This window comes from Euprymna scolopes, chromosome 28, assembly GCF_053919585.1.
Source record: "Euprymna scolopes isolate OS-2025 chromosome 28, ASM5391958v1, whole genome shotgun sequence".
NCBI classification, from domain to species: Eukaryota; Metazoa; Mollusca; class Cephalopoda; order Sepiida; family Sepiolidae; genus Euprymna; species Euprymna scolopes.
The window spans coordinates 49685209-49710774 of NC_136509.1; the positions used below are offsets into that span (position 1 = coordinate 49685209).

At 34.5% G+C, this 25566-nt stretch overlaps 1 protein-coding gene across 2 annotated transcripts in view; it reads right to left on the reverse strand.

Moving 5' to 3' along the window:
• Positions 1 to 25566, reverse strand: part of LOC145249603 (DCC-interacting protein 13-alpha-like) — a 233979-nt gene that overhangs the window by 27936 nt on the left and 180477 nt on the right. For both annotated transcript variants that reach the window (XM_080111313.1, XM_080111312.1), the window contains exons 13-14: positions 8033 to 8112; positions 333 to 494 (exon numbers count right to left, since the gene is read on the reverse strand). In XM_080111313.1, coding sequence (XP_079967439.1) covers positions 333 to 494; positions 8033 to 8112 — 242 coding nt within the window. The remainder of the gene's footprint in view (positions 1 to 332; positions 495 to 8032; positions 8113 to 25566) is intronic.

Consider the following 25566-nt stretch of genomic DNA (forward strand, 5'->3'; position numbering starts at 1 on the left):
GGCAAATTGCATACCCAAGTGATTCTCGAACACTTTGTTTTGGTATCCAGTAAAGAATATTTCTGACAATTTCATCCTTAGCCCTCCAGCAGTAATCAGTAAATCTGGTTCTTCTTTCTCCGAGGAAGGTGCCTGGAGAGTTCCTTCTTTATGTGATGCTGCTTCCAGATGTCCTTCTCGATTGTTAATCCTAATTTTTCAAATCTTTCTCTGCAACTATAGTCATTCTCGTTCCTTTCCATAATTTTTCTCATCCTGAATCACTTTTGTTTATTGTAAGACAACTCCAACAAGAAGTAAAAAAAAATAGAATACAAAAATAAAAACCCTACTTTAATTGTCCGTCTCCACCAAGGATAGGAACGTTTTCTTCACTTGGAGACATCAGATCAAATTGGATGGGAACATCCGGTAGAAAACTATCCGTGGTCATCACATTTGTAGGTGTATCGGAAGTCAATATTTTGTGGGTTGACAAAGAGGAAGTATCACGACTGAAATTAAAAGAGAGAGAGAGAGAGAGAGATAACATTTTGGAAAGCTTTATTCCACAATTTCAGATTAAATTACATAAAGATGTGATCACATGACATGACTATAATGTGGTTTATTATAACAATTCAAGTGAGTGATGTATTTAGCTATATCATATTTTTGAGAGATAGTGGTATGTGTGATATATAATAAAACATGCCTGGGTGTTTGGAGGTGTGTGTTAAACAACAACAAAAAAAATTCTTTTTAAATAAGAAGTGGTAGTAAGCAGGCAGGCTCGAACCTGTACCGCAAAGAAGGGAAAGAATGTAAAAAAAAAAAAAAAAAAAAAAAGACGACAGTGAATTAAATAAGTTGGTAATTAACTTTTGCCCGGTGAAAATAAAAAAAGAAAAGATAGAGAGTTGGGATCGAACTTGAAAACCTTGGGTAATTAGTCTTCCTCACTAACCATTGGGCCAAAGTGGATAGTGAATTCAATTTGGTAATTAAGTTAAGAATCATAGGAGTCATCATGCATGTGCAGAAATGAACATTGTTTTAAAACTAGCCAGAGGCCAGTTAAGCTTCCCACTTTCTGTCATTTTATTTATTTGTTTCCCCACAATAGCAAATTAGACACAAGATTGTTTTTAATGTTGGGGAAAACCAGCTCCCCTTCCCCCAAGAAAAAGGGGGGCACTCTGACAGTATCCAAATAAATAGTAATAGTCTCAGAATGAAGGGTTTCCCCTACATTGACCAAGGACCAATTACAGATCAGATATGCGCAACATACTTTTCTTCACACACACACGCATACACACATCTACGTACACACACATGCACGTACACACATACACGCTCGCACGCACACAAACATACACACATTGGTGATGTCACTTCCTTTTAAGTGAAATCCAGATATGCACAGTCAGAACACTGACTCTCGTATAAACTTCCTCTTTCTTCCCTTTTGCCTTGGTTCGTCAACTAGACAAGTTCGCGTCCACAGCTTGTGGCCTGAAGACACTTTCACATGGCCAACTTCTACCATGCACGCGCTGCTTTACTGAAGTCAATTCCCTCTCTCCTTTTTCTACATGCTGGACTGCCATTTCTCTTTCTCCTACTTTATTCCTCTTTTTCCATGCACGTAGTCGTCAACGACTGGACTGAACACGTGTTTCACCTAAACCATTTATTTTCAACAGAAAATAAACAACATGTTTGTTTATTCAGCAGTTGAGTCTTTTTTTTTCCTTCCTTCCATTCATTTCATTAACATATTTTATTTTGTAGCGGTTAGTGCGTAAATAATATTACACTAGTCTGCAACAGATACTACCTGGGCGAAGGCATTGGCACTTGCGTTCGAATAGTTTCGCTTTATTTATATGAAAAAGACAAATAAACACTCGAAATGAGGGAATTTTTTAAAACTTGATCAAAAAAAGATAGAGACAATATCCATTTGCGAATCTAAGATATTACGATCTCGGTAGTATAGGAAAACTTTACCTAGAATCTAACTGACAAAAAAGCTTTTCGTGGACATACACAAACGCTCGCACCCATTTTGCTTTTTTTCTCTCCGTCAACAGTTTCAAAACAAATCTTCCATACTCATTACTTTCTAAAGCAAATTTCACAAAACTGTGTACATCACCTCTCCATATAAAATAAATACATTTATACAGAACACAATGACTCTAAAATACATATTCCAACAAAGGTAGCAAACAGTTTCACTCTCTATCCATTAATTCCCCTTGCTCTCTTCACTTCACTGTCAGACTTCTTTAAAATGTATAATTATTTTTTACATGATTGCTTATTATTTCATTTCTATCCTTATACATAGTACACTAAATTTTGATGATAAATGATAAGTGCTGCCTCAGATTCAATTAAATTCTACTTACATATATAAAATCGAGTCAGTTTTTTTCTCTCTAAGTTTAATTGGCATAGGTTTAATAACCAAAGCAAAATAAAAAAAAAAAATCTGTTTTGCCTCTGAATTGATCATTGTTTTAAAAAAATATTTTCACTCAATTTTTGCAAATTTTAATATTTAGCAAATAAATAATTCAAAATGTATTGTTTTGTCCAAAGATGATACAATAATGTTTTTTTTTTGGGGGGGGGGGGGATTTACACGGGTTCACAATTTTTGATCAACTATGACAGCCACGATGAAGTGGATATTTTCTATTTTATCAAAGAATAATACGATGAAATTTTAAGGATAATGGTTTGGTCAATAATCTATAATATTGCTCCTCTGAATCTTTGGGACTTGTAATGCATCTTTGGCCTGTGTCATACATGGTGATATATGATATATTGATATTCGAAACCCACAAAGTGTCAATTACTATAAAATATTGATGTTTCAAACTTTTATTGTTTCTTTGTACAGCCGTTGATGAAAGAAGCAGAAGATTAAACATGCGTAAATTATTTTTTGGGATGTCTTTTTGCTTATTTCATGTCTGTGAGATGATCATGAGGAAGACTGGCTCAGAGTGGAGGGAGCCAAGTTGAATTTTAATCCAGCTCTGTTGACAGCAGGAGGAGTGGAAATTACCTTGAAACTCACACATTGTGAACCTCCCTCAAAGATGGCTATGTCCTGCAGAAACAAGATAGATAGCGTGGAAAGGCTAAGTAGGAAACTTTTCTAGATAGTTCCTGTGGAGAAGTATACAGATAATGAGGAGAAAGTGACCCTAAGTGAGTCCATGGTTCAAGGGCTACAAACTGGCCAACACAATGAATAAGACTGTAACAATAAAGAAAGGGGAAGAGTTAGCCTATGCCAGATCGATAATGCAGTTTAATCAGATCTGGATAAAAATAATAACTAAAAAGACAAAAAGGTCCTGGGTGTGGCCAGCTGCAAGATGAGGGCATTATGGTCCCTAGCAAATATAGAGATGAGACAAAACACTTATTAATGGCCAGCCAAGATGTAATAGCATTGACAAATAAGGAGTTAGGGCAGATTAAAATAGTGGAGATAAGAATAGATACAGGTGACCATCCACTCATTAAACCAAGGGCTTACAGAACTCCAATCAACAAGAGGAAACTAGCGGAGGAGGCAGTAAATATGATGTTAGAGGTAAGTGTGATGCAGAGATTGGGATCTCGCTGGAGTTTTGCAATAGTCATTGTTGGGGAAAAAAAGAGAGAGGGCATAAATTTTGTGTGGATTTCTGGCCATTGGCGGTACCCGTTCCACTAATTAACAATATTTTAGCTCTATTGGGGAAGGTCACCTGTTTGTCAACACTAGACTTCAGGTCTGGGTATTGGTAGGTGACCTTAGAAAATAAAAAGACAACTTTTGCATGTTATGCAAGCCTGTTTAATTTTAGGATAATGCCTTTTGGGTTAGCAAATGTCTGTCGAGTGTATTTACTCAAATGATGTCTGTCATAATAGGGGGCATGAAGGATTTCACTATGGTCTACCTGGACGATATATTGGTGTTCTCAAAGAACCTTGAAGAGCACTTCACCCACCTGCAAAAGGTGTTTGATAGACTGTGAGAGGAGGAGCTAAAGCTCAAGCTGGCGAAGTGCCAGTCTTGAGAGGAAGGATCAAGTATTTAGAATTTCCATAGACAAGAACAAAATTAGGCCAGATATGGGCATGGTCAAAGTCATCTGGGCCATACCAGAGCCTAAGACAGTGAGAAAGGTCCAAAGTTTTATAGAGGCGATTGGATATTTCAAGTCTTTCATGTCTGTTTTCAACCAACTATCCAAACCATTGATAATCCTGACAAAGAAATATGCCAGATTAAAGTGAACGGGAGACTGTCAGTAAGCTTTTGATGCTCTTAAGTACCAGCTGACGGCAGTAGCAGTACCATTACTGACATACCTTGATTCAAGCAAACCGATAGTGTTGTATAAAAATGTTGGCAACAAATGCATTAGAGCTGTGCTGACACAACCCTGTCCTGACAAAGACGGACCTGTACCAGGCATACCCAAAGAACTACCTAATATTATAGACTCTCCAAGATGCAGCAAAGGTGACTGGTGATAGAGAATGAGGCATATATAAAAATGTATGCAGTACAAAAGATGGATTATTACACAAGCATTAGGATCTTAAGTCAAAGACTTGTGAATGATTAGAGTTATGTAATCTTTTAACAAATAATCAATTTGTTTTATACAAAAGGATTAGTCATTGATTTGTTATTTTTTTCTTCTTTTGGCTTGAAATGACCTTTGCTCCTCAATGATACAGACTTTGGTGATCAGTGCTGGACGAATTGCAGCCTTGATTTTTTACAATGTGGAGAGAACCATAGTTCGTTGGATCAGTGATTTTGCCAGAGTAATCACTGGAACCCAAAATGGATGAATTTGGTGACGTAACTTACGGGACATTGTTGGGGGAGTAAGAGGTACACAACAGTTTGATTGTAAATTAGAGATATGAGCAGCCAATGGCAAAACAAGTTAAAATTGAGATGAATTTCTCAACTTAGGAGAGTCACAGCCCTTCTTTGTGCATGTAGAAAGGGCAGTACAAAAAAGGACAACAATTTGAATTTCAACTAAGAAAGTTCAAATTATAAGAAAGTCTTTGTAGCTTAGTGGGGGTTGCCATTTTCTCTTCCTTGCAACCTCTATCACCCAGAAGAGACGTTGCAAGCCTGTCTCTGCTTTATCGCTATTTTCATGGCAAGTGCTCATCTGAGCTCCAGTCTATGGTCGCCCCTGTCCAGACATTCATGAAAAACACTTGACTAGCTGAAACCACTATCAATAATTTAACACACTCTATCTGTGCCTAAACTTTAACATAGATTCCATGAAAAAAGCTTCTTTCTTAGAACTGCACACCTGTGGAAGTCTGTTCCACTTTCCTGCTTTTCAACTGACTACAATATGGTTGCCTTCAAGTCCAACGTGAACAAATTTTTGATGAGCCATTCTCTTAAATAATCGAATTTACCACTACTAACGATGACTATGACATGTTCCCCTTGACCACTGTCCACTCGTTAACCCTTATCCCTGGGTGACCTCTGGGTTTTGATAAGTGATGACTCGTTTGTTTAAAAAAAAAAAAAAAAAGATGTTCAGTTTGCATATGGGAAGTCATTCTTTGATGAAATAAAAGTCATCTAACTCCCTTACCCCTTTCATGCAATTTTAGTCTTCATGACAAAATTACCATTTTAAATTTTCAGAAAGTACTGCCATAAGAGAGTAAATGGAGGCAAGACAAGATGAAGAAAGGGTGAGTAAAAACAGGAAAAAGTAAAGATAATACAAGAGAGAAAGGAGGAAAGAAAAAGAGGAATAAATTCTAGTCAAATAGCGACAACACAATAAAAAGCTAAGGCTCTAGTGATTTGGCAGAAATCAGTTTTTTTTTTACAGGGTGGAACGATACAATTGTTGCCCTAGAAAAGATGACATAATCCCATTTCTGTTTGATGAAAACCGGTTTCTTTGTTGCAGATCATTTACGAGTTGGCCAATTGTGTACAAATCTCAAAGGTGATAAGACCCTTTTATCATGTCTACAAGTGACACAATGTTCAATGAGTGAGATTGGTGATGCGCCATTGTACAACTCATGCTCTCTACCAATCCAAGTTATGACAACAGGACGATTGCCGGTACCCTCAAAATGCATCACTGGATTCCCACGAATAACAGGGACATGTTCAGAGTGATGAAAACAAAGGTTATGGTCTTCGGTGTAGTTTCAAGTGAGAGACACATCATACCATCTCACATGTTTGAAGTCAGCTTGAAAGTCAACACCAAAGTTGAAGAGTGTGGTGATCCCTTGGTGCAATCAGGTGGCTGCTGGCAGATCCTGGGTGTGGTAGCAGGACTCGGCGCCGGCCAACAAGTTCAAAGAGACCTAGGCTTGGCTTCAGAAGAAGTGCTACGACTTTGTACCCTTCTTTTACTAGCCTCCCCGCCTCCTCTCCTGATATGAACCCGCTAAACTACTTCGTTTGGTCATACATCAAGAATATCACCAACATGACCTCCCACAACACCAAAGCCAGCTTGATCACCGTCATCTACTAAGTATTTGCCAAACTCCTGCTGGCGCTTGTAGAAAAGGCATGCTTCCAGTTCCGGATCCGTATCGAGGCAGTAATTTTGGCTAAAGGCGACTACATTGAATAGATGTCAGCTCTACTACATAATCAAGTTACCTGAACTGATTTTATCAATAAAAGTTTTAAAATAAAGCTGTAGTGGTGTTTTCTTTAGGGCGACAATTTTTTCGTTCCACCCTGTATTGAAGAAAATAGATTTCGACCAAAAACAGCAAACTCACACCCATAGAAGTCCAGCAATTTAAGTGGAAATCTGCTTTTACTAGATTTAAAAATAGCATATTTTGATTAAAAAAAGAAAGTGGAAATCTGCTTTTATTAGAATTAAAAAAAAGCAAGATACTTTCCAGTTTACAACCCAATCTCTTGCAAATTTGCAGAAGCAGCTTCTGGTTGGTTACATAAGCAGCCGGATGATGCTAAAGCAAAGACTGTCAAATGATTCATTCAAAATGCAACATTCATCCTACCTTGTCCCATGTTAAGACTAGCTTTATAAATAGAAAGCCATTCTTAACATTGGAAAAGAGGGTGATTTTACATTGATAATAACATGTTTAAAAGTCATTTTCAGCTTTAAAATTTTTATCTTGATTTAATGAATTTCACGTTTTCACTGAAACTTGTCATCTGAAAGCTGATTGGCTAATTGCTTTGGTCTCTTCCAGCTACTTACATAATCTGTCAGAAGATGCTGACATGAAGTTGCTGGAGATTGGGTCATAAACTGTATAAGTACTAAAAACGTGAAATTCTTCTAAAAAGCAGGGAACTCACATTCCTGTGTCAATAAAGTATAGATAATGTGGTACTTATGCAAAATAAGGACCATGTTATTGTCGGAATTTTCTGAGCAGTTTATGTAAAATGCCAGAAGGTGGCAAATGAAAGTTTTGTGGTGTTTTCTTTCATGCAAACGGTGTCCCGTGTTTTCTATGAAAAATATATTATTTCTATTATTACAAAGATAATTCAATGAAAAATTTATTAACAAAATGAAAACAATATTCTTTTTGTTGTTGCAAAGAAAATACAATGAATAATTATTGGACAATTTTTATAAAACATTAAGAAAATTAAAATTAAAATCAAGAAAAAAAAACACTCATTGTAAGGTAAGTTTCATGAATAAATATTTATTTTTTGAATAACAAACAACTGATACAAACAAAAAAATTTGACTTTTTATGTGATTTTATTTTCCTTTTTTTATGATTGTTTTTTCAAATCATGATAAACATTTACTCTTTTATTATAATAAACCAATGATAGTAAATGGATGTTTCTTAATTAATGCTAGCTGCAGTGATTTCACTAACTCAGCGTTTTGGCACCTTTCGGCGTTTTATGTAAACTGCCCAGAAAATTCTGACAATAGCATGGTCATTATTCTGCATAAGTACTGATAATGCATTAATGAAATATAAGAAATGTTTTTACCCAGTTTCGTCAACGGAAGCTGAATGCGTAAACACTTGTGCTCGTGTATCTTTGATGCTGCTGACACTGGATGCTCTTTCCTAGAAAGACACAAAAACAAACAACATCATAAGAAGACAGAGGCATAAAACAAACTATAATTTAATTCTAATAAAGTAAACATTTTTTAAAGCTCGAATTTTCGTATCTTGTTTCTACATTTTTTAGATAAGGACTAATAATTTGAATTAATTGAATTGTTCGGACTACTGTTCTCATCTTAAGTGTTATTTGCACAATGTTTTGGACGATGCACAGACATAAAACAAACTGTAAGATAGCAGAAGCTTGGTCACATCTTTAAAAACCATATTTCATAAGGTTAATTTGAAAATATTAGAAAACTAAATGTTATAAAATATTTTATTAAATCCATAAAATCAAGTCTTTTGTTTTCTAAGACTTTCGGTGTACGACACCTTTTTTATTCTCTACATTTTGCTGGTGAGTGCCACCTTGAGGAGTTAGCACCTCTTGATGAGAGAAAAGTACAACATCTAATGTTATTGATGATCGTCTGAAATTAATGGTTGAGATGCAAATTTTGAATAGAAGGGGCTTGAGGATCAAGAGCTTGGGGATCAATTAGGTTTCAAGAACCCCAGAAAAAAAAATCTTTTTATTTGGATAATTTATTGTCATAGAGAGGGACAGAATTAGACTGGATATAGACATGGTCAAAGTCATTCGGACCATGCCAGAGCCTAAAATGATGAGGCAGGTCCAAGATTTTATAGAGGCGATTGGTTACTACAGGCATTTCGTGCCCTCCTTAAGCCAATTATCCAGGCCATTGATTGATCCAGCTCTGTAGGAGGAGTAGAAATTTCCTTGTAAGGAATCTCTAACTCTCTGGGAATTGTAATGCATCTTTGACCCGTGTCATACATGGTGATATATGATATATTGATATCCGAAACACACAAAGTGTAAATTGCTATGAAATATTGATGTTTCAAACTTTTACTGTTTCTTTGTACAGCCGTTGATGAAAGAAGCAGGAGCTTAAACATGTGTGAATTATTTTTTGGGATGTCTTTTTACTTATTTTCAAATAACATTAACACCAATCGATCTTGTGACAGAAAAAACCTACAACTCGAGTTTATCATCTGCATCTTTACAGATGCCACATACAGCAAAAGTCAACGGTTGTAGACCCAAAGTTGTCTCTTTGATTTTGCTTATATTCTGAGGTCCTTGAAACTTAATTGATTCAGAGCTTAGTTGCATAATTGGTTATATAATTTTTTTATTACATGAATAAAATTATTCTCAGAAAAAAAAAAGTGATTTTATTCATTTAATAAAAAATTGTATAACTATATATATATAATTATATTGGCTTTTTAAAAATTTTCAAATTAAACTGTAATTCTAATAAGGTACACACATTTTAAGCTTGTGTTTTCATTTCTTGTTAAAAAAAAGTGAATTAAGAAAGTGATTAATTTTAAACAATCTCCATCTCATTTCATGACAACATGGTTGGATTTCATATATGCCTGCTGCATCCTCCACTGTATAATAAAGACCAATGTGTATTTATTTGCATAAAAATGAAGATAAATTCTACCCAACTATCAGATATATGTACACAACATGATGGTGTATGTTGTAAAACAGGCAAATTAAATCAACCAATGAATCGCTTTGGCATTCAATACTGACCTCCGACTCCAAAGGGTTTGAAATAGACAAATCTAATAATCAGTTTAGTGTTTAGAATAAGTGTTTCAGTATTCAATAATTCAGAAATGGTTGATATGCCATAAAATGACAATTAACTTTCAGCTTACATGTGTAGAAATTCATCTTCAGTAAAGTAGTTACAAAAAATTGTTTACAATAAGAATTGTGTTTTTAAAAATTGTCTCAACATTAAATAACACCAACAAAACTTATCTCCTCTGAAACATTAATATCCAACAAGAGAATACACACATTATTCCATAAAACTGACTAATTAAACTAACTGCTATCATTAAATCCGAACAGTTAATTATATCCTAAATTTACTCGGTATAGAAATTTTTTTTTTTTTATATATAAAACATTACCTAGCTGGCTTGTTATCGTTTCCCCATGTTTGCAACTTTAAATAGTAATTTAAATTAAAACTTTTAATTCATTAACTTTGTTGCAAACAAAAACAAAATCTTTCTCATTAATATAGATAAAAACATTCACATTTTGGTAATTTCGATAAAAATTTATTTATTTTTTAAATGTGACCGTAAAGAAAGGCAAAGAAAGAAATCATTTTTGCCTTTTTACTTACAATTTAGAAATAGACCATAACTTGTTGAAAAATCAAGTTGTGTCTCTCTTTAAAACGGAACATTTGACAACAAATGCTAAATATTTGTCCAGAAAATAAAACAATATTGCAAAATAATATTTTTTTTACAAAAATAATTATGATTACTTTTTGTGGTAAAATGAAAAAAAAACAAAAAACAAAAAAAAAAACAAACAATGATATTAATTTCATATGTATCACAAAAATTTTCAATTCTTCATCGAATCATCTTCAGGTGACTAAAACAAATGAGCAAAAAAGCTAAGGAAAAAAGAATTTTAAAAACCAGCAAAAACATACATGTGAAATTAGACACAAAAAAAACAAAGTCATAAATTTCTAGAAAAGACAATAATTTTTTTTTATTTAGTAAAATGTTCTCTGGCAAAAGTCTGATTTTCAAATAATAGTTTGTATGCACGTTTTAACTAAAGTTGAAAACATATCTGATGAGGATTTCTTGAAATATTATACACAGAAATTTCATCTTACCAGGCTGTCACAAACTAAAAACACAATGCAAGCATAAAATATTAAAAATAAAAAAAAATAGTGTATTAAGAAAAGTGAATCTGCATAGCTTATTCCACCATTATATCTTAACTAGCCTGGGTGCCCGGCGTTGCCCGGGGGTGTTTGTAGGTGTGTGTTGAGCAAAAAAAATAAAGTTGTAGTAGGCAGGCAGGCTTGAACTCATGACGCGAAAGAGGAAAAGAAAGTGGCGGTGTAAGGGTGTTGGTTGAGCAAAAAAAAAAAAAAAAAAAAAAAATGGTAGTAGGCAAGCTTGAACCCATACCACGAAGGAGGAAAAGAAAGTGAAAAGAAAAACCTTACATGTTAGCTGTTGCGTCCATCGCCAAACCAGAAGTAACATAAATTTAAATTAAAGCTAGATAATCGAAAAGAAGCAATGACTTTCGAAAATATCGGCGAAAAAAGCAACCCCCTCCCTGCAGAAAAGTGCCTAGATGAGGGCGAAGCAATTTTTCAATATTTGGTGTCCGAAGGGTCATACTTCAAAATGAAACCAATCTTGTGAAAATCCGTCGCCTCTGTCGAAAGTTTTGCGAGACATACAAATATACATACATATATTTAAACAGATTTTTGCCCTTTATATTATAGACTAGCGGGGGTACCCGGCGTTGCCCGGGTGTTTGGAGGTGTGTGTGGTGTTAAATAAAAAAGAAACCGGGGGGGGTAGGATCGAACCTGAAACCCTGAGGCGAAGTTTGAAAATAAAATCGGCCAGCCAGAATGAGTTACTGAAAGATGTTTGAATTTATTTAAGTAAGAACCAAACTTACAGGTGCGCGCACGAAAGTCGTCGAGCGTTACGACGACGACGATGTCAATGACTAGGTTTGTTTGTTATAAGCGAAGTAAAAAAAGAAAACAACGTTAAAACTTAAGCGGGGGGGTAATCAAAACATCAAAAAAAAAAACAATAAAAACTAACGTAAGGCAAATGAATGATGAAAACAGAAAAACGAACACGTGAAAAATGGCTTAAATAAGCCTGTTTCGATATTCAAATTTAAAAAATCAGTGGGTACCCGGGTGTTTTTCGGTGTGTGGTCGGGGGTGGATAAGCGAAGAAAAAAAAAAAAACAGAAAAATGAACGTTCCATGAAAAATGGCTTAAATAACACTAGTTCAATATTTAAATTTAAAACATCGAAAAAAAAAAAGAAAAAAGACATCTCACACCACGATTCGAACCCAAAACGTTTAGATAACGAACCAACACGCTAATCAACTGACCTAACGCGACGTACATGAAATTTAGTCAGTTTTTCAACTATTTGAAGTAAATCAGGTCATGACGTCATCTTGCGCATGCGTAGAGCCGGTCGTTGTCACAAGAGGACCGTTTTTGAGATCCTAAACTTTGGGATGTTCTGAACTTGCAGTTAAATACATGGTTGGATTAAATCTATTCAAGCATGCAATTAATGACCATTAAATAACATTACTTAACCCTAAAATAAAAGCAAGAAGTTAGTACATTGCAAAAAAAAACAAAAAAAAACAAAACATAAATTAGTAACATATAACCAATAACCTATTTTTTATTTAAACTTTTCTCGCATACTCTAGAATATGATCTCAGGTTGAGTACTCCAGCTTGGGAACCCTTCATTTAGATCATCGACAAATTATCATCCCAACATTTTGTGTCTATTTGATAGTATGGGGGAATACCAACACAGATTGGAAGCAATGGCTAATGTAGGTAGACAAACTTGGGTGTACAATAAAGATAAATGTTTCATTTCATTAAAACTAAATGTCTTTAAGAACTGCAACATTATTATCTCTCTCTTTCTATCTCCAATTGTAGATAGAAAGAGAGAGATAATAATGTTGCAGGCAAGATCGGGAACTGCTGCTAATCATACAGGACAAGGCAGCTGCTGCTAGTTGTACATATTATGATTATGATCGCAAGCAGGAGAGAGTTGATATTAGTTGTACCTATTTACAATGCCTCACCACGGGACAGAGTTAGACATCAGGGTCGTTTTTTAACGTGGAGAAAAGGTACAAAAATAAAAATTGTCTCAGTCATGAAGGACTGCTCCTCCACCGAAAGAGAACAAGAAATGGAAGTGTTGATATTAGTTGTAGTTATCATACATTGCCACTGAATTAATATAACTACTGCTGCTGTTAGATTATTGTCTCGTCAGCTGGTCAATTTGCCATGTCTTAAGGCCGTGAATTTTTATTTAACATAAAACCAAAAAATTACAATAATTTACACAATAAAATATAATATTACAAAACCTTTCCACCTTTGATTAGTCTGGAAACCCGAATTGTTATTTTAGGAGGAGGTTGGGAATGGGGCTCGGTGATCATGCAGCTTTGCTAATATTTTTTCTGAGACTTTGTTTTTTTAAGGCTGTGAGTTCAATCACAGTATAGTCAGTGTATTTTCATGTTTTGCGTCAGCTTCAATACAACCACAGCTAATAATTTAATAAAAAGCTATTTTAAGTTTCTAAAACAATGACTGCAAACAGGTTTAATATTCATATTTCAATGTTTTCAAATTTTAAATATGAAAAAAACAAAAAACAATATTGGATGGAAATATTTTATTTACTAAAAATAAAACAAAAAAATAAATAAGTTGTTATCACAATTTGATTTTATGTTTAAGAATTTTTTAGATGAAGATTGACAATTTGGATTATTCAGACTACTATTCTCATCTTGAGTGTTATTCATGCAATATTTTGGCCGATGAAACCTAACCTTCTCCATGCATATCTTTATGAACTTGAGAATCTTTTTGTCAAACTTGGATCTATACAGAATTTTGAATGGAATCATTTATTTGATTTACGGGATTAGCATACTTTCATTATGTCAACCATGACCGGTTTTCTCAAGAATTACTTAAAACTTTCTAAAGTCTTAAGTATTTCACAATTGTATTTGTATTGCCCACACTGAAGACTGAACCTTCAACCTCCAGAAGAGTGTCACTTACAACTGAATTTTACCTAGTACCTTTATCCACTGACCCATGTGAAATGTTATGCAAAAAACACTCAAGTCCAAATATCCCACAATTTGATAATTCATGTTGAAGTCTTATGATTTAAATCATTTGTAATTAGCTTCTGTCATATTGCATTAAATACTTCACTAAAGTCTTTGCTATTTAGATCACACTAGCCCGGGTGTTTGGAAGTGCGTCTTGAGCAAAAAAAAAAAAAAAAAAAGTGGTAGTAGGCAGGCAGGCTTGAACCCATATCGCGAAGGAGGAAAAGAATGTGAAAAAAAAAAAAATGTGACGTCTTTGCCTTGCATCCATCGCCAAACCGGATGTGGCAAAAGTTTAAATTAAGGTTAGTCAATCGAAAAGAGAGGGATGACTTTCAAAAATATTGGCGAAAAAAGTGCCCAGTTGAGGGTGAAAGAATTAATGTTTTACACCAATTTTTCGATATTTGTCATCCGAAGTGTCGAGCTTCAAAACAATACTGATCTCGTAAAAATCCGTCGCCTTTGTCGAAAGTTTTAGACATACATACATACATTTAAACAAACAGATGAGATTTATATTATAGACTAGGGGGGGGGTACCCGGCGCTGCCCGGGTGTTTTGAGGTGTGTGTGGTTTTGGGTAAATCAAAATTCCGGGGGGGGGGGGGAGTAAAATAAAAATAAAAAAGTTTTGGTAGGTGAGTATGAGGCGTTGCCCGAGTGTTTGTAGGTGTGTGTGGTTGTTAATGAAAACCTAAGAATAATCAAAGTAAAAAAAGAAAACAGAAAGCAAGGGGTACCTGGGTGGTGGGGCGGGAGGTAATCAAAACATCGAAAAAAAAAAACACAAAAAAAAACTAATGTAAGGCAAACGAACGATGTTAAATGTAAAAATCGAAAAAAAAAAAAAAGAAAACAGAAAAACGAACATTAAAACTAAAAACAAAAAAAAAAAAACATGTGAAAAATGGCTTAAATAAGCCTGTTTCAATATTAAAATTTAAAAAATCGGTGGGTACCCAGGTGTTTTTGGGTGTGTGTGGTTGGTCAGGGGTGTTAATGAAAACCTAAGAATAAGCTAAGTAAAAAAAAAAACAGAAAAATTAACGTTATGTGAAAAATGGCTTAAATAACACTGGTTCTATATTTCAATTTAAAAAATCAAAAAAAAAAAAAAAAAGAAGACATCCCTCACCATGATTCGAACCTAAAATGTTTAGATAATGAACCAACACTCTAACCAACTGAGCTAAGACGACGTACATGAAATTTAGTCAGTTCTTCAACTATTTAAACTAAATCAGACGCATGCGTAGAACCGATCTCGTCATGAGAGGACGGTTTTTGTTGACCCCCATCCTGTAGAAAATTGTCGATTTCAGGGTGAAAAAATTAACGGATCGGGCGAAGGATGGAGCTTCAATATGATACCGAGTTTGTCAATTTTTGTTCTGTCTGTCGAAAGTTTTTAGCGGACACACAAACACACATACATACATACAAACACACATTTTCACTTTTATATATATAGACTAGCAGGGGGTACCCGGCGTTGCTCGGGTGTTTGGAGGTAAATCAAAACTCCGGGGGGGGGGGGGTAAAATAAAAAAAGTTTTGGTAGATGAGTATGAGGATTGAACCCGAACCCTTGAGGCAAAGTGTGAAAAAAAAACGTGTGACGTTAACCACTGGGCCACCGCGACATACAAACAGAAACATGTTTGAATTTATTTAATTACTTAGATTTGGCAGGTACACGTTTTAATGACTTAATGAGGTCAACTTTGACTGCGGGGTTTTTCATTTACTGCGAGAACGCTTTTTTTAGGTGCATGTTTTAATGAGGTCAACTTTGACTGCAGGGTTTTTATTTTTATTTTCCCAAGATGTGTGTGTGTGGGGGGGGGGTCCAGCTTCCCTTGTCCCATTTGAATAGAAATTGTTTGATATAAGGAAAATATTTTCACATTGATCAAAGCTGATTGCTTTCGGACATTTCCGCCGATAGACGGAAAATACCGCCAGAATTAGTGTCGCTTTTATTATAGGAAAAAGACTAATCCACATGCGGCGAGCGACAAATGTTGAATATTTATCTTCCTGAAGTCGAGCAAATTAAATAGACAGGCGAGCTCCGTTGTTAACTCAGAGATATTATAATTTTTATGTGATATAAAAAGTTTTAAGAAGTTGCGAGGTGACCGACCACTTCTCTGAAAAAAGCCTTTCTTGGACATACACAAAAAGCGTACACGCATACACACATGCATACACACATTTTCGCTTTTATATATATAGATTAAGATTATTAAAATTATGACTGATGAATTGATTCCAGTAGTGATAAGTATAGCAGATAAAATTAACCAATCAAAACCACCGATTAAAGGATTTTCAATTTGTAGACTTTTGGGTATATTTTCTACCAGTCTTTATGCACTATTTTATTTTATCACTGAGTGATTGACCTACTATCCAATCAAAGGTCTCAGCACAGAAGTTGTCAGCAGATGCAGTGTCATGGTGAAATATAGAGTGGTCCGTATGCTAGTTGATTGGAAGAATGTAAGTACGAATGAAGTAGGTTTTTCATAAGGTGCTTGTTTGGGATTATTAGCATAGATATGGAAAGCAACATATTTAGCAAGTATTATGGTTGAGAGATCGAGTTACTTTTATATGGACCACCCTTATAAGAAAAAGATATGCAACTGTTGCAGAAAGAAAAGTTAACATCAGCCATATGCTCACACTATAACACATTAGATAATAACTAGTGATGGGACGATTCTGATACAATAACTGATTCTGTTCTAAATTCCCTATTCTGATACAATCACCAATTTCACTTCTTTTAAAAACTGTAAAATATTTAGATGATTTTTTTTTGTACTGTAAAAACACATTTAATATGTACTTTCACAGACATAAAAATACAGTGTCTAAAAAAACGAGATCACTCAATAAGTTCCAGACCCAACTGATAAAACAACAACTTTTGGGAAAAATTTAACTTTCTTCATTAATATAGTCACAGTTATTATTACATATTAAGGGCCCTATGTCAATAGCGATTAATTCAGCTAGTGTGAATTTTGACAAGGGTCACATTAACTGCATGATGATAACCCAAATCTGTAGAATAGAATCCTTCTCAAGGTTGTATAAAAGATGAGTGACATAAAGTTGAAGCAGGGGGTAACAGGTTAAACAGTGGACAAAACAGTTTAACAATGACAAATGATATCATGTTTTCAAACTGAGAAAAACAAATACTTTCAAATCAGCCTCTCAAGGGAAGCAGTGCCAATGAGTGACTGCCAATCATGTAGAAAAATCGATAATCTAAATGAAATGATACCTCAGGGTCTCTATCCGGGTGCATCACTCATGTCAGCAAGTTAGAAAGTTAAGTAAATAATTAGCTAAGGGAACATTGGTCTCTTTCTCCCGTCAATTCTCTCCAAATAAAACCATTTATGAAAACTCTCAGCAAGCGTCTCCTTGTGTCCTCTTCCTTCATGAAAAGAAGCTATATCTATAGCAACCACTAGACAAAATAGTGATGAAGAAGAGAAGTTGAACAAACAAGTATAAACACCCTCATGTATGCATAAAGATGTTTTATTTTATTATTTGATTATTGAAAACATTACATCTATACATAGACAGGATATACACACGTACAGGATGTTGCAATAAAATCCGACACTTGACAAAAAGAAAAAGACCAAATAGTTTATTTAGCAACAGTTAGAGGTACAAACTACATCATATTTCAATATAACTGCTGCCAGCAAAGACGACTATCTCAAGGCATATGCAAAGTGAATCATACACTTTGGCAAAAATATCTTTCTTTATAACAGCGAATGCCTCCACGATGGCAGCTTTCATAGAGTCTAGGCCTCAGTCATATCTCAAAAGAAATAGCTAAGGGGTTGCAGTTAGATGGGAAGGGTGGCCACAAATCCGGCGACCAGTGGTAAAGAATTGTTGAGTAGCCACACCTGGGTCATCTTGGCCTTGTGTGCAAGAATGGAGTTCTGCTGCAAGATCTAAGAGCAGCTTGTCCATTCAGAGCTTCACTAGTACTTACTGGAATTTTTACTTTTTCGCAAGTGTCAGATCTTGCTACAAACACTATATAGATATACGATGATTGCTACTTCTTGACAGAAGTTTGCCATCTCTTCCTTAAGTGTTATTGTGTCCGTATGCTTGTAGATGACCATTTAATCCAGTTTTAGTCCTACATGAAAGTTTACAAATATGGCATAAAAACGGTTTCCTTCTTGTAAAGGTGATCACATGATAATATTGTGAATCCTCAAATGCCATGTCAGGTCACTTTTAGATTTGCAGATTAGACCACATATATGACAACTTAGCATTACCAGGTGTGCTGCAGAAGCCTCCTCATAAGACTGTCTTTCCTGTCTTTGATTGTGATTTCAGATGATTAACAAAAACAGCTTTTGACAAAAAGTATCCGTCACATACAGTGCATTTCAATTCCTGTTGTAATTTCTTTGACACTATATTATCGTCCTGCTTTCTTAAAACACAGTTTAAGACAGCAAGATCTACACGCTGCTCTTAAAAAATCTTACAACTTTCTCTGATGGTTTTTCTCCACAGTGATCAATCTTTCACTTGGGCTTCCCAGTTATGTACATCCATCTCCAGTATTTTCAACTTGTTTTTCAGAAAATCCTTAAACCTTTTCCTTGGTTTATGTTGTGGTCTTTTACCTCCATCTATCTCACCATAAAACAGTTTTTTAGGAAGTCTTTTGTCCTCCATCCTAATTAAATGTCCAGTCCAGCGCATCTGATTTTGAATGATTTTCATTTCAATACTGTTACTATTTGATGCTCAAGAACCATAGTGTCATGCGTTAGATTCCTCCAGTTAATATTAAGTATTCTCCAAATACAACTTTGGTAAAAACTTTCCAATAACTTTCTATATGTTGACCCATATAGCAATGTAGTGATAGCGCATGCTTCGTAAACACTTAGTTTTGTTTTTAATGAGATTTCCTGATCAGATCATACATGTTTCTTTAATTTGCCAAAAGCAGAACTGGCTTTGGCTATGTGTATGCATATAGATACATACATACATACACACACACACATATATATTTGCACATTAAGGGTTCAAATTTTATGCTAGACAATTTTGGAGTGTTTGTTATTTTCTAGCTGATATTGGTCATCATTAGGGCGATGACGAAAGAATATTCTTTTCATTATTTTGACTCTTGAGTATACATCAGTTAATATCTTATGTTTTTTGATAGAGTGATGCGATTCTCGATTGATTAACTGTGTCAGATATATAATCGAGAGTCAAAACAATGATAAGAATATTCTCTTGTCATAGCCCTAATCATCATAAATGTATATATATATATATATATATATATATATATTTATATTATTTTATTGCAATTTAAAGTCAATAGAAAAATACATTTTTCATTTGAACTGCAAACAAACAAGCTATATTAGGAAGTTCAGCGTTAGCAAATGCTTCATCCTCATATTTGGTTTACATGCCGACTGACTTCTAAACTACCCTATCTCTGACCAGGACTTTATCCCTCTTTCTATCAAGTTCAGTTTTATAGTGCCCTCCCATGTTTTCCTTGGCATTTTTCTGTGAACTGAACCTGTTATCTCAACTATGCCACATCTTCTAAACCAATCTATTCTTTCAACGTGGTTATACTAGAGAAATCTCCATCACATGTCTCCCTATACTGTCGAGATTTAATTTTCCCCTGAGATCATCAGAAATAAGCCTGTCTTTAAAATTCACAGTATAGTTAAGAAAAAAAGGGTTCAAAACAAAACAAATAACTTTTACAAACATTAAAAAAAAAGAAAACTTTTCTGCGTACATACATAAGTTTCACATGTGAAAATGGGTTATAAGATTTGTTATTGTCACTTTTAATTTGTCACTAGAGTCATATTTCAAGATGGTGGCCATTTTTTTTTTTTTTTTTTTTTAGGAAGCTGCATGCTAATTTGTAAGCTAAACATTATCCCCCACTGTAAATTTTAAAATAATTCTCGATTTGCCATCAGGTTAGAATCTCATTTTTTTGGTTGGGTAATTTACATGAAGGTAAAGTTTAGAAATGTAACAATTTGACATATAAGTCTCACCACCATATATATATTAATGTAAACGTTGTTCATACACTAATTCAGATAGGAATAGTAGTAGTCAAATCCAAGAAACTTTCAATAGGCATGAAATGATTGTTAAAAGTAACAATTCTTGGAATTACTGCGACTGTTCCTATAACCTGCCAGAGCTGAAGGAGCACTGTACGGTGGATGAATGATAAGACCAGCAAACTCCACTTGGTGCAGTTGTGGACGAGTGCCTGGGTAACATTAAAGCTTTTCCCTGTCTAATTAAGGATGATGTCGGGCCACTTTTTCTGTCTGCCCTGTCCTCTTTTCTTCTAGGCTACTCCTTGCAAGTTCTTCTGAGCATGTTACGTGCCTATACTATCTGAGTTTTCTCTTTGTCACCAAGGTAAGTAGGTCTTCTTAGTGATGCACTTCTTGAGTGACCTTTCTGCAGACTTCATTGTTAGTGACATGGTCCTGTACAAGATGCTAAGGAGTCTTCTCATTTCTATTGCTTGGATCCTCCTTTCTAGGTTTGTGTTCAGTATTGCATGTGTAAAGCATGATTGAGATGACTAGCGTGTTTGGTAGCTTCACTTTGGTTCTGAGAGGAATGTTTGTTTCTCGCCATATGGTCTTCAGTCTTGCCACTGCTGCTGCTGTTTGTGCCAGTCTTGCCAGGATTTCGGTTTTCTTGGAATTATGCATTCTTTATTTAATGTCAAAACTACAGAATTCATAAGTAATATACACATTACACATCAAACCATCTTGGATCATTCAACATAAATTTGTTCATTAATAGTTATTTAGACAATCCGATCAATATTCTGGAATGTAGCACCCATGTGATAGTGATTATGTAACCCCACTCCCTCCACAAAAAAATGATGTAGATAAGATGAAAAGTTTAAGTTTGAATAAATCGTTTAGAATAAGGTTGAGGAATGATTCTGATGAATGCTAAAATGCAAATAGCTCTAAATGCTTACATTCTTTTCTCTGAATTTCATGGGAATTTGCCTTTCCCCTCTCACTCCCTAAAGCAAGGGAGTTTTAGCAGCAACATATGAACTCAAAATATCTTCCAACCAATGGAAATCGTTTTAAACTCAAGAAAGTAACACATACATGTAAAAATAGTAAGCCAGTGCAAACTTAAGGATTCCTAGAAGAATAGGCCCACAAAATCAGGTTTCACCAGTTGCACCTTGAAAAAAACTCCAGAACGTCTGCTTAACACCCCCATGTATCCAGCCTTTATCAACTCGCTCACATCTACACATGCACTAACAAGAACAAGATAAACCAATGCTCACTAATATACCATGCCAAACACTCACTTATGTATATTGCCTACACACACACACATATACACACACACACACATTATTCACTCCATGAACATATTGACTTGTGACTATTATTCACTCAACTTTATTTACTCAAACACGCAATTGTACTATGAAATATTCATTATTGAAAGTAACTTTTATATTCTTGTCTCTTGTGAGAATATTTTTTGCTATAAAATTTCGTTTTCCTCAATTTTTGCATTGACAAAATTCTGTTTACGTTTTAGGTAGCACTTGCTAACTGGTGACCCTTCTATTCTTTTAAGGTTTCATTTATTTTAATATATATATACAAGTCTCATATACATATATATCCTTTATTTTATTCCTTCACAATGGCACAACTTTTATACCCTAATTTATATTAAATGTTGATGCGGTTCTTGGGCTGTGGGAGTAGATATTAATATGAGAGGAAAGTGCCTGTAACCTTTTCTGTAAATGACCATGTTGAGAGAAACAGCTTACTGGAAAAATAATGTAAGCAATTTTGAAAGGGAATAAAACAAATACATATTTTCTAGTCACTGACAGAACAGATTAGAATATTGGTTTGAAAAAACTATAATAATCTTCAATGAAATTGGGGAAAGACTCACATTATTACATAGACTAGCAGGGCTACCCAGCGTTGCCCAAAGCCACTAAAAAAACGAAATAGATGTTAAATAGTTTAACATTTGTACCTCCAAAGCACTACTAAAACCAATATACCTCTCCCTTTAGAAGAGAAATTTTTGGTTTTTATGTAATCTCACTTTTGGGTTATTACCTGTTCTATGCAAGATATTGAGCATTATAGGTTTTGGCTCCCAAGCAGCACCAACAAAAGGACAGAAATTCTTTATCCCAGATGATACTGTGTTAGATTAAAGAGGCTGCAAGAGAACTACTAAAACTAAGTTCATTCCTCATAGAAGAGAACACTAATGGTTAATTTTTAATTTGAAAAAATGTTTACTATACAATAACATTAAAAATTATTTACTTTTTGATAAAAAAAAAGTAGCTTTACCATGGTTATGCTTGCCTTTATATAATAGACTAGCGGGGGATACCCGGTGTTGCCCAGGTGTGTGTGTGTGTGTTAAAAAAAAAGTTTTAGTAGGAAGGTAGGATTGAACCCTGAAGCCTTGACGCGGAGGTGGAAACAAAAGCCAACCACTTAACCATCTCAGCCACGAGTGAGAGAAATTGGTTAGCATGTTAAGTTAAGGGTTATAAAGTTATAAAGTGAGTCAAATAGGTTTGATTGACAGGTAGCCGCTTAATGAGGTCATCGCAGGAGCATTACGATGACGTGGCAGTATTTTATTTAATGCGGGACAGCTTTTTGGGGTTTGTTTACTTTGTTTCAATGCGGGGCAGTTTTCGCTTCCCCAAGATGATGGTGGGGGGAAACCAGCTCCCCATTTAAAGGGGATTGTCCAAATTGAATAGCAATTGTCTGATATAAGGAGACACTCCACATTGATCAAAAGCTGATTGCTTTCTTGACGTTCGGACGCGAAAGCCGAGAACAGGCAACGTTTCAATTTAGTTTCACTTTATTTATATTAAAATAGTCAAACAAACAAACAACACGGCGAAATAGTGCGATTTTTATAAAAGTCGATGTAAATAAATCTAGACGCGATGCGCGTTCGCATATCTTCAATATTATGATTCAGACAGTATATAAAAAGTTTTAAGACATAGTAAGCCCCTCGAGAATCGCAGCGAAAAAAGCCTTTGCGAGACATACCTAAAATGGTCACACACATTTTGCCTTTTATATATATAAAAGAAGATTATTGCAGCATAGTCAATCCACTGCAGAAAAATTTGTTTCTGGTTACTTTTAAAGTCCTAAAAATAAACAATATATATAAACTAGCAAGCTGCCCAACGTTGGCCGGTCACAAAATACACATAAATATTATATTTTAATTAATGCAGAATTCTTATTTCTTATAAACAGAAATATCGTAGGTATTAAACATAATGCTAAATTTCTTTAAAAAAAAATGAAGTAGAAAAAAAAATGGAAAGAAACTGAGGCATGTGCATGTATTATTTTTTCTGAACAGTTCATTTCTTGTAAATAAAAAAATTACTTGAGCTGAGATCAAAACCAAAACAAAGACAGTAAGTCAAGTACAATAACCATTAGGCCAGCTTGACACGATCCTTAAAGTGTTTTCAAACCTGCTTATTCTTACCATAAATAATTCATCATGTGAACTATTCATGCGCATTCGTGAAACAGATAAAAATCTGATGATCCCCACATACCAATTTTACCCCTTAGCAGCCCTTTTTTCCTGATGAAAACCAATTAAAAAGTTTTCCATATGCCTGAATACCCTATATACCAAAGTTCAAATCTGTAGATCAAAAGTTTGTTGAGTATATAGGTTGAGAAGTGTCCTCACACACACACACATTCTCACTTTCATTTCGATTTCGACATGTGAGCTCAAACTTAAGTTGATCAGAAATCCACACAGATGGTGTGTATAGAAGCGGTAAAGCCTTTGTGCAGAATCAAGCACACTTTTTAGTACAACTGCTAATCCTTGTCGGTGCAATTGCTATCGCAGGACAAGTAGACCCTAGGTTTTACATCAGTTTTCCTGATATATATATGTGTGTGTGTGTGTGTGAAGGGGATGCCATTAGCCGGAATTAAAACTAAAATGTCAAGATCTGAAAGAAATGTACACATTTGTCGATGAAACACACTAATGAAAATACAATAAAATTTCACATTCTCCCTCCCTACCACAAACTATTTACCATTTCTACATGAAGGAATTAATCACTTTTTACTAAATTCAGATACACATCCAATAACGAAAATATAAACTTTATGAGTCTTTGATTAGTAGTTTTGGAGATATAAACACACACGGACAGATATTTGTCCTTTATTAATACAGTTAGACATTTTAGACTATTAAAAATGGGCAAAAGTTATAAACTATTGACTTAGAATGAGTGCTTTATGTTAAACTTCTAAATTAGATGTGGTATTGTGATGACTAATTAGTATTAATCCCTAACTGTGCATCAAAACAATACAATAATACTTAGTTCATTGCTTTTTATCATAAACATCCATACAAAATTTCAGCTCGATAGTTTCTGAGAAAAAGTGAAACAGACAGACAGACATGCTAAGAGAAATATAATTGGTTGGTTGTCTTTGTTTTACGGCATATCAACCCTTTTCAGGTTATTTAATGCCGAATCCAGTTATTTTGATGAAAATCTTTTTAATAGATTTTTTTTTTTCAAGTCGGTTTCTATTTAACACATAGTTGGGACCCTAACAAGTACTACCACTCCGAGTCAGAGTGTCCCTGGGAGCAATAGCAATTAAAGGGTGGCTCCACACTCCCCAAAGCCCGCAAGCTGGGGCCTCACTATCGGATATAGTTTAAAGTCATATCCGGGACCGAGAAACATAATATGGATTACTTATTATATAAAAGTATTAAAAGAAATCATATTTCTCTATCAAACAGTATAATTACAAAGAATGCTTATTTTTTCGACTCAATGATAAAAAAGGAAAAGAAATGGTAGAAACAAAAATTCATCTTAATGATTTAACATGAGCTTTATAAATATCTTTGCAAATTTTAACTCGATCATTTCAAGAACGCATTGGGGAAGTATTTCGGGAGTTGCGTCCAGCATTGCTGAATGTATGTATCCTTCAAATTTGGTTATATTACAATCTAAAGCAAAAACAGGTTTACCTTATACTTTGAAACTTAAACTACAATGCACTTGCGAATACAACAGCTATATCTGCTTCTGAGGTTTGAATGTTAAAGGTGGAGCATAAATGCAGGTTCTGTATTTGAGAATGACATAGAACTTTATAAAATATAATGATACTATATATATATATATATATATATATATATATATATATATATATATAGTGTTATAGTGAAACTATGATTTTGCTAATACTAGCATAAATTGAAACTACAATCATATATGCATAAAAATTAACGCATTCGTTGAAACTCTGCAGATTAAGGAAATCTTAATGTTTCTTTCTGAGTTTCCCATTGAATAATAAATTCCTGTAAATTATAATTTACAGTCTTTAATTTTGTTCTCATATATATATATATATATATATATATATATATATATATATATATACTAGCAAGCTGCCCAGCA